The sequence below is a fragment of the Dipteris shenzhenensis genome, chromosome 30 (assembly GCF_047967505.1).
Source record: "Dipteris shenzhenensis isolate YYH24624 ecotype China chromosome 30, Dip_SZ_1.0, whole genome shotgun sequence".
Lineage (NCBI taxonomy): Eukaryota > Viridiplantae > Streptophyta > Polypodiopsida > Gleicheniales > Dipteridaceae > Dipteris > Dipteris shenzhenensis.
Genome location: NC_141625.1, coordinates 45924261 through 45935606, shown reverse-complemented (window position 1 = coordinate 45935606; position 11346 = coordinate 45924261). Strand labels below are relative to the sequence as shown.

General features: G+C 39.8%; 1 protein-coding gene across 1 annotated transcript; it reads left to right on the top strand.

Moving 5' to 3' along the window:
* Positions 1-3032: 3032 nt before the first annotated feature.
* LOC147882215 (uncharacterized) lies at positions 3033-6372 on the top strand. The gene is made up of 5 exons (XM_087401618.1): positions 3033-3545; positions 3640-3754; positions 3853-3979; positions 4205-5161; positions 5262-6372. The coding sequence occupies exons 1-5, from the start codon at positions 3407-3409 to the stop codon at positions 5697-5699; spliced, it is 1776 nt and encodes a 591-aa protein (XP_087257744.1). The 5' UTR covers positions 3033-3406; the 3' UTR covers positions 5700-6372.
* The last annotated feature ends 4974 nt before the right edge of the window (positions 6373-11346 follow it).

Below are 11346 nucleotides of genomic sequence, written 5' to 3'. Positions count from 1 at the left end.
AGAGTCGATCTAGAAAAACTTTACCTCGATAGCATCGACATATTTTTTGCAGACATTATTGTAAAGTACTTGTGATGACATTCATCCTTGCATGATATTTTTGTTAGTGAATACGATAGAAACCAAAGCGCTTGTAAAAAATGCAAATGGCAAAAGATAATACGCTTTAACAATTACAACAAGGATAAAGAACCAGAAAAACATTACAGAGAATTGTGCTTGCTCTATTTGCCTTTTGACCAACAAGAGCACTCACTGAATACAAATATTATCACATGGCATGATTTCTACTTTGTAAACAAAGACTCAATAGAATCCGATAGAGTCCTCTTTACAAATCTCATAGTACGTAAGACAACTTAATCTAATGAAAGCACATCCATCAGTAAGTCTTCTCCAAGCTACAATACTTAAATTGTCCCAACAAAACAATTTGACTTGGGGATAGAGCTTCCTAAAACACAAAAGCACAAACACTTGACAGAAAATACACACTTCACTTACAAGTATCAACCAAAATATCAATATCATGCCTTAATAAGAGCTTTGAATTCAGATCAACGTGCAATAGTTGAGGATATTCTACTAAAAAAACGACTTCATCCAAATAAACAGTTACACATATTTATAAGTGGCAATGCCAGGACAGGAAAAACTTTACTTGTGTTGGTCCAAGCGTTGTTAAGACACTACAATCATAGTAGCACTTCTGATGAAAATTTACTAAGAATTTTAGTGTTGGCATAATGGGAAAAGCTGCATTCAATGTTGGAGGCACTACAATACATGCTACACTTTACTTGCCCCTCATGGCTTCAACTTATAAAGCCCTTTTCTCTGAAACCCTTCAAACTCTTTCAACACTATACAAAAACTTAGACTTGATAGTGTTTGATGAAGTTTCTCTGATAGGCCAAAATACATTCATTGCAGCAGACATGCGAATGCGTGAGATCAAGCACAATCACTTGCAACCATTTGGTAGGGTTAATATCTTGCTTTGTTGAGACTTATGCCAAGCAAGCCCTACAAAGGATGCATGGATCTTCTCAAGCAAACCCGCAACTTTATCTATACCTCGTATTCATGTTGGCACTCAAACACAATTTGATGTTAATTATCTCAACAAATTATATCATCGTAAACCCCATCTCAAAGAAGAAACACCACACCTTTATTACACTAACGCAGCAAAAGACCAACATAATGAAGAAGTTTTCCACTTGCTAACCTCAAAACCACACTTCCTAAAAGCAATTGATATTAAGCATAAAACATGCAGCAAAACTATTAACTTACCAAGAGATCCCAAAAACACTAGAGGACTACACATAGAGCTGAGGTTCAAGCCTAGTATGATTATAGAACTTTGCTTTGGAAATCTAAACATTCCAGATAGGCTTGTGAATGGAGTAGATGCAATTTTTATGGATTCTAACATCGAAAAAAAACCATTTGTTGTGTGGGTCCATTTCAACAACACAAAGATAGGATGCAAAGCTAGGCATGACAACTCAACGCTCTACACAAACAATATTCATTCTTCATGGACTCTAATTTTCCAGGCTACTTGTGAATACCAAATTGGGAAAAACTACCTAAACATTGTTTGTAGGCATCAATTTCCTTTGCAACCAGCTGTAGCTCGCACGATTCATCGATCTCAAGGACTTTCCATGGATTCGCTTGCATTTGAGCCAATGGGCATTAAATCACATGGTCTTGCTTATATAGCATTGTCAAGAATTAGAGATTCTTCTAAACTCTACATATTGAATACTTTGGAAATGAAACACATTAAAGCTGACACGACTGTATTGAATGAGATTGAACGTTTAACAACAACACGTGCATGGAAATTTGACTATATCAACTTCAAAATGTGTACCCATATTGCAATCTTTAAACACAAGGACATTTCAAAAACACAGAGAAGATATCCTTTGCAATGAAAATATTTGGGCTTCCAACATATTATGCTTACAAGAAACACACAACACTTTTTCACAAGACACAGATATACCAAACTTCAAAGAAATTACAAAAACAATGGGTGTCAGAATTTTAACTTATTAACTTTAGTTCAAATAGAATACTTATTCAATGATAGAATCCAATACTTGCTAACAATTAAAAAAAAAGAAAGTTCTAACAATGTAGCAATAATAAATGTTTACAAACCATCAACATAAAAAATTCACACTCTAATAAAAACACTAGATCAACTTTATAAACATTTTGATGTAAATATTCCAACATATATATCGGGGGATTTCAATATTGATTATGCTATCCAAACAAGTAACATGGACAAACTCCAACTCTACATGACAAAACATAACATGAAACAACTCATTTGTCACCCAACTACAATTCATGGTTCAACATTAGATCATATTTGGACAAACAAATTCAACACTAACACCCTTGCAAGTTCACATTACATATATTGGTCAGACCACTCAATAAGATACACTGACATTTCATATACATTACCGATGTAGCAACCATGGCAAGCCCATTGAATGTAAGTTATCTTGTTATTTTTGTTATGGGTAGGAAAGAGATGACTTGGGTATGATATTGAATAGGCCCAACCGATAATTGAATTCTTCCATGATAAACTATACATGCCATAAGATAGTAAGCATTATTTATTGCAAGGTACATGTGCTTAAACACTTGATGTTTGTATAAAGCGATATATATATTCATTAATACCATGTGATATTATTTAGTTTTATCTAATAATATTACATTTGTCTTGCCTGGACACTAAAACCTTTGTCCTACTATGTGTCTATTTGAATGTACATGAGCTATGTTTTACCTTGAGGTGAGAAATATAGGCTAAAACCAACCTAAAAAGGAAAAGATAAGATAAGAGTGGGATGTCTCCCTCTTCATAACTCATTGCATAACTCATTGGGAGCAGACATACAAAATTATCTATAAGCATTCCCAAGAAGAGGGCCCCCAAATATCACAAACTGATGGATAAAGTAATGTGTTACATAGTTCCATAGGCAAGAAACAAGAAAAATAAAGTTTCAAAAGATAGAGAATGCAATTCATCGAAAGGTGTGCAAGCCTAAAGACAAAGTGTCTTGTCTTGGGGATCCTTGTCTACTCTGTTCTTCCCTCCTTCCTGTTCTTGTTGCTCGCCCTTCCTCCTCCTTAAGAATTTGGAATTCCACAGTCTCAGGCTTTGCAGCTTTCCCTCGTCACTCTCGCTTTGGCCTTAGTGCGTTTGTTGGGGCCCCGAAAGGTCCCATTGCAACAAATCGGTCGCGAGTTTGTCGACGACTCGCTCGCATTTGGGCAGGCAGTGAATTTGCTCTTGCTGCACGATCGAGTGAATTGTACCATGTAGCCGTGTGTGAGAGCTGGTCGGAAGCCCTGCGCAATGCTGCGACACGGGCATGGGCAGAGCATCGCCAACGAGCGCGATGAAGAATTGGCTCTCTTCCATGACATGCAAAAGCGAGAGCGGGAGAGAAAGAACGCCATCCGCCCTCTTGGAGATACCATGGAAGCTCATTTAGGTGCGTTATCCTTCTTTTCCCTTTCGCAATTCAAGCTGGGTCTGGCGATTGTTGATGGTTGTCATGTAAAACTATCTGTGTTGCGCATTCACAGCTTCGAGGTTGGGCAGCTCGTCGTTGTATCGCATGGCGACGTCTGGGGCGACATGGAGAACGAAAGCAGGCGACGATTTTATGACATCCGATGCGGGGAAGAACGACTACGATTGGTGAGCTTGTACCTGTCCATTCTGTCTTCCCTTCCTCTCCGCTGCCATCCCGTCTTGACGCTAACAAGCAAGCTTCTGTCTCTACTTGTCGAGTGCAGGCTCTTGACTCCTCCAGCAACACCTCTCTTCACTCCAGCAGATGTGAGTCCCACTGCGGATGCTCTCTGCATTTCTCAAAAAGCGTTTCCTTTGGTACGATCCCTTGCTGCTCTACAGACGTCAAGGGTAAGCACTCCAACTACTCCCTCATTCCTGCATAACTTTTTCTTTCGTGAGGGACACTTACTGTTCCGAGAGTATCTCAGCTACAAGGCTAGAAGAAGGTTGCTTTTTTGTCACAGGGTTTTTCTTTTGTGAGAGACACTGCCTGTTAGGTGCAAGGGTAAACGAAGGTTGCTTTTCTGTCGAAGGGTTTTGAGGGGATGCTCTGAATCAGGACTGTAATTGCAGCTTTCAAATGGAAAATTCGAGCTGGAGAGAGCCGATCTATCGTCCAGACAGGATCTGGCGCCAAAATTAGCTCGTCGCAATGTCCTTTCTCGCTCGGCAGGTTCGACATCCTCGGCTCTGTCATCTACCGCCTCTAGGAGGTCATCTTTGGGTCCGAGTTCAAGTCCAAACTCTCAAGCATCATCTCGCCCCACCTCTCGAGCCACAACGCCAACTAGTAGATCCACTATTCCCGTTTCGGTAACAAACTCGTGTAAAACCTCCGCTGTTCCATCATCAACAAGGTCTGCCGCGTCGTCGAGATCATCAACGCCACTAAAAAGGCCAGTTCTCTCTCAAACACAAACTCAGGCAGCTGCTGCAATCAAGAGGTCACCTTCCGTCAGTAAAGCAAGCTCTCTGCCGACGAGAAGTACCCCTTCTTCACGGGGCAGTTCTCCTATCGCAAGGCCGCGAGCGTGGCAGCCATCAGAAATGCCGGGCTTTTCTTTAGAACCACCTCCGAATCTCAGAACAACACTGCCGGAGCGGGCGATCTCGAACTCGAGAGGGGCATCTCTGGCTGTTGCAAGGCCAGGAGGAGCAACCGCAGCTAGAGCTACCCAAATTGAGGTACCTGCAGCTGATAAAGGTAGCAGATCCCGAAGACAGTCGTGCTCTCCAAGCGGTACAAGGGGGCGGTCCAAATCTGACCGGTCGAGCTCTGGGAGCTCAAAATTACAGAACGACAAAGAATTGAATGATCGTGGGGAATTATCCGGGCATATTGTGATTGGCAGCAAGATGGTGGAGAAGGTGATACAAGCAAGGAGGGCTGCAGCATCTGAGGAACCTACCATGAATGCACAGGGGAAGCGTTTAATATCAGTGAAGCCCGTTATTGCGACAAACAAGGAAGCTCGTAGCTCTCGTGTGAATTCGTTGAAGCAATCTACAGACACGGCGCCTCGGCGTACGGTAATGTGGATGCTCATTGCTCTCCATTCCCGCTTGATTGAAGTTGATTCATGTTTCTCAGTCCTGCCGGACATTCACGAATTAACAACTCGATGTGCAGGACGTTCGTCCAAGCGCGTCAAATCGGCTCAAACCTCCGAGTTCCAACACGAGTGCATCGTCATTTGGCGGTGCTAGATCTGGAAGTGGGCGAGCTCGAGCAGTGACTGAGTCTTCGATTGCTACAAGTAGCAATGCAAGTTCAGATCAGAGCACGAGCGGGGCTGGTGAAACCAAAGGCAGTGAAGGAGAAAGAAGAAGCAAGGCATCATCCTGGGATTCGCTCTATTCTGTGGCCAACAAGGACTTAAGAATTCACAAGTGGCTGGCAAGTCCGAATGCTGGGGAGGATGCTTGTGGTGGTGCTGATGATGATGATAGTGCAGAGTTGATGATGATGCAGCTGGTTGGGAGACGCATGGAAAAGCTTCTCTCTAAGCATCATCATCATCATTCTAAGGCAGGTTTCACACCCGTCCGGACGAACACGGGTGTCTAGCTCCCTCGTAATAAATAAATGATCTTGTCCAGTATGCAAATTCTCGTTCTACGCTTTTCGGCCCCCAAGTGGGAAATCTCCGAGGTTGCTTGTTGCAAAAATGGTAAATCATCTGCCCTTTCTGTGTAACGAATCACCGCCCGAGTAGAACTTTTATCTTTGGAGATATAAAAACCTTAAAGTTGAAGAATCAGATTTTTATCAAATAGAAGGTTTTAAGCAAAAAATATAACTCGAAATTTGTAGGTTTTAAAACCTTGTATTTGAAGGGGGATTTCAAAAATTTGCCACACCTACCATCAAACCTAGATTTCTCGTGAACATTGATGGATGGGAATGAGTGGCTCTCATCCCATCCACTAAAGTGCCATCAAAGCCCATGGCCAGTCATAGTATGCAAATGAGGAAATATAAGATCTCGCTTTCCTCTGTGCAAAAAGAGAAAGAGGAAGAAATAAGGCCAAAATGTTACATTGGTCACCTTGCCCCTCTTCCTCATTATTAATTAGAGAGTCTCTTCCCCATATTTTCCTTTGAAAAAGGGCCAATAAAGTGACTTTTGGGGTAATTGTGTTTATGGCAAGCCACATGTATGCCTTTCATGTGTATGTCATACTACTTCGTCGTGCTCATGCAAATAATGTGAATTTCATTGTGAAACACTTTGATTGTAGTCTGTTTATCCCAATATCCAATGACTTTCACGTGCCTTCCTAGCAACAAGAAAGAAAATAAAGTTTCACCTCTACCAATGTCTCCTTCCCATTGTAATTACTACCAAATACTAATCTTTAACCCTTGCAATGTTTGTCAAGAGTTGGGGATCCAATATTGTTGGTTTATGAGAGCTATGATTGTAATAAACATCTAGACGAGAATTGTAAGGTGGTGAAGCAAGGCAAACGAATGCCAAGAAGAGAGGGATTATCTTTGAAAGAATATATTGTTTTTCTTTTTGAGAAAGTAGATATGGCTATACATTAAGGAACTCATATGCTAACTTACATTTCTCACTTTCGAAACCTAGTTCATCCTTGTCAAGTTTAGCAATTAGTGTTATGTTGGCTCTCTTAAACACAATCTCCACTAGAATGGCAATTGTTACATGATAGTGCCACTCTTTCGTTGTTGGGTTAGAGCACCTTGGGTCGAGTCATCATAGATTCCTTTTATCGATTGTGAGTTGCTAAGTCCTTGCATGTTGCATAGTGGACCTTAGCCTACTGATACTTTTGTTGTCATCATCTTCCTTTAGACATAAAAAGATTAAAAGTCGATTTGTTGATGGGTGCACATACTAGTCTTCTTAGAACTCTTGAGAAGAATACTCTATTAAGGACTCTGACATGGGTCCTTGTTTGACTTGGGGTTGACCATGGAGCAATGGGAACGGGAAGGAGTGTGGTTTTCGAACCTTGCCTTACCTAGTGTGGAGTTCAAGTTCTCTCCTTGTCTTTCAACTATGATAGCTTGGCCATGAGAACTACCTATTACAATCCAATTGAGCTCATGGAGGATCCTTACGTTGCCCCACTCCAAGAACATGGCCATGTCCAATGTTCTTCGAGAGGCCTTGGCTCCTACAGTCCAGGATGCACTCACATAGCATCATTATTTGGACGTGTAGAGAGGAGAGTGGGCTATGGAGGCTTTGACCTTCAAGTCCCTCTATTAGCAACTTTACTCATTGGACCATCACTCTCAATGTTCATAGGCAATGATGCTCACCATCATCTATTCCCTTCTTCATTCTCATCTTTGCCATCCTCTCCATAGCTCATCTTAACACCTCCATCACCACCCTCCCCACCATTCTCCGTCCCTTTTTTTGCCACTTTCTCCACATGAGGAATTTCATCCTCGACACAAACATCCCTTCCTTCCACATGGCACAACTTGATCTATTCCCTCACTGATGAGCTGTCAATGGCACATGAGAGATACATGCAGAGCGAGAGGGTTTTAGGTGCATCACTCTACACTTTCAAAGCACTGAGCCTGATGCCAAGCCTAGGCACAAAGCTTGAGGCCGAGACACTCTAATTATAAGATGCATGGCAACATGCATCGCAAAGCTTTAGTCCTCCTATGTGGTTCGAAAATCATTAACACTCCACACCAATAGGAGGAAATTTGGTCTATAGCTTTAGCTCACATAAATGCTTCATGTGGGTGATAACTTAAATGGAAGTGATCTAGAATAAGCATTAATGCATTCTAAAGGTAGCTAGCTAAGGTGAAGTCTTGGAGTTGCATGGATGGTCCACTTTTCACAAAGCCTAGATTCATGGTGGTAGATCCTATGAAAATGGGAGATAGTTATACTCTGTTCATTCATTTCGTAGATTACAGAATGGGTATAGTTTAAATATATCCTTCTAAGAATAACTACATAAATTTGGTTGCAAAGTTTAACCACACAAGGTATCCATCTTTTGCCAAAGAACATGTATTTCATGAATTTTTTTTTCACTCCAAACTCATTTTTATAAGTACTTTTGGATAAAAATTGGAAAAAAAAACTCTCTTCAAAAAACAAATTAAAACAAGAAAGTAATATAATTTTGCAAGTCTTTTAGGAAAAAAATTAAAATTATGACATTTAACGTAACATCGTATAGAGAATTTCATATCCTCTTCATCCAACCATATGGATGTAAGGATCAATATCATTATGTGTATGTACAATAAGGACCAACCCTAGTTTATCTCAATGCAGATTCAATGCGCAATAAACATAGCACAAAAAGAGAGAACATAAAAATTCTTTTATTCTCTCTCCAAAAATTATCTATTTGTATCCTCGAACTTTGTGGAAGGTCACCCTTTGCTAAATGCACACTATGGATGGGCTCACATAATGGAACTTACTTAATTGGTTGTTGTCATGTTGGTAGAATGAGCCAATCCATACATTTTCATAAGTTTGATATCATGCACCAAATCCCCATAATGGGTTCAATAAGGCATTCCCTTGTAGCTTTAGTGGTACACTAATAAGATGATTAGTGTTGTATTTGATCCATACCATCTTTAACTCTGCACATGCACTTCTCAAGATTTGAAATGACTTTTTCCTTCCAAAGTGCATATTTTTGCCTTGAATGTCCAAAAAATGCCTATGTGACATGTACACTTTCTTTTCTACAATTTTATTTCTTTATGATGTGCTACATTCTCTATTGCTCTTTCAAGTAATTACAAGCAACACATTTCCAAAGTCCTTTCTTCATAATTTGAATCGAGTATAGGACAAAACTGCATTATGGCCTCTTTCCTTTAATGTGCCATAATTACTCTCAAAGACTAAATTTTTCTTGTGGCCCAATGGAAGTTTCTTCTGAATGAAATCAATGTCATATGGTAGTTTCATCATTATTCAGTCTAACTTATTCATCATGTTGCTTTGCACCACATTATACATTATCTTTCTTCATTAAAGGTCTCATGTTTCTCTCTTATACTGAGGAACAGAATGCACCATGTCATCACATTTCCTATTTCCTATATTCAATGAGGATGCATTGTCAATGCTACCACCCTTGGTGACTTTGGCAAACTTCATGTTGGCAAAAATAATTTTCTTAACTTGTTTGATTCCTAGAATTTTCATTATCAAATGAAACAAGATGTCTCCAACTTTACAATTCCAATATCAATGATTTATACTCATACTTATTGAAATATCTTTTGGATAAGTTTGTCCTTTGTCCCATGAAGTATTTGTTTGGTCTTTCACCCACAAAATATATGTCCTATAGAGCGTATTGCATTACAAATCTCCAAGGGTTTCCACATCTCCATATTTGTTCTCCATATCTCCAAGGGTTTCCACATCTCCATATCTCTTCTTGAGTTCAATTTTTGGACTAAGAACTTTGGAAACAATAACTACTAACTTGTCATGAAGAAGTCTTTGAAGTCCATTAAGATCAATAGATTGCACTATAGCAAATGCCACGATTGCTCCATATTGAGATAGAAACACCTACATGCATTGACTCAGCTAGCACAAATTGATGAGTTTTGAAAAGCTATCAATTGTTCCAAAAGGAACTAACTCCGATTGAGGAATAATCCTAGCTAAAGGTTATTAATGTATTAGTCATAAATAGTGGTCCATCATGTACACATTGAAGATGCAAAGGGGGTAGATAATGAAAAAACCACAATGCTCATGAAATCTCTTCTTTCATTAAGAGGGAGAGAGATCTCATTACAGGCTACACCACAAAGCTTACATTCACTTTTTCTTTATATATCCTTAATCCTATTCACACCTATACTTTCAAGGTTCCACATCATCTCCTATATACCAGTATCTACATCCATGTACATATTATTATGTACCACCTATACATGAAAAATTATCCCCCTCAAGCTCAGCATGAGATTATACATCACATATGTCTAAAGCCTCTCTAAAAATACAAACTTGGTAAAGATATCTCCAACCTATGCATCCATCTTCACATATCTCATGTCAATCTCTCCACTTATCACTTTCTCTCTGATATAGTGATAGTGAACCTCTATGTGTCTAGTCCTTGCATGGTAAATGGGATTCTTGCCAAGCATTATAGTACTTGCATTCATTGCATTTTCCACTTTCTGTAAATGCATATATTAGGGTATCAAACAACCCTTAAGCGCATCCCAAACTTGCACTTGCGATACCTTGCAAAACTTTTGCGAATTCACACTCGCATATGCATCCTCCAACATAAATTTATTGGGAAGACATTAATTCAAGTGCTCAAATGCATCCACATTTCTCCAACTAAGCATTCAAACCTCTAGTATCAACACTTTCATGTAAGAAAATGCTATTTTTTGGTTCTTTGTGGGGAATTCCCCGAAATTCGTGCAAATAAGTTCTACCCCACCGAAAATTTTTTCCAACGTGCTACCCACGGGAGCTATGCTCACTTTTGCAATTTAGAAAATCACAATTTACACTCACATAGGGGCAATGGCATCTTACACAGTCTTCAACGATGATGGTAGGTAATGATTACCCTTCGGTGTTCAGATCATTGGAAGAACCACAATTTTGTTTGATAGAAGCTTGATATTGTTGCATGAGGCCAGAATGGAAGATTAAGAGGATGGATATAAGTTGTTTAGTAGAGGGATTATAGTTAGAATTTGTTTATGCAACTGCTGTTAAGGCCTCATGCCTCAATACTTCCTACAACACTATGATACTAGCCACAGTGGGTACCCTCCATGCCCTTCTCAGTTCGCGGCTACAAATGCTCTCATAGTGACAAGGGAGCCTTCTCCTTTGCATTCAGATCCGTCAATGAGAAGTGGCTTTGTTTTCATAGATGTCGCTATGCAGTAAGCACCAGCTCAAGTGGCATGCACTAGATAGAATTTTAGTACTGATGTTAACCTTTTGCTGGATGGAAATCTCCCTCATGTTCTCTTTGTCTCTTGAGTCTCTTCTCCTCTTCAGCTCTTTTTATTTGCCTCAGCCTTCTTCTTCCCACAACTTCCTTGTACCCGACTAAATTCTTGCCCTTTTCCTTGTTTCCTCGGCTTCTGTCTACTCTTCCTTCTCCTACACTAATAAATAATGGATTGGGCCAACTTGTTTTTTGTTGATTGCTTGACTTGACTCTCTCTATTGTCAATCATAGTG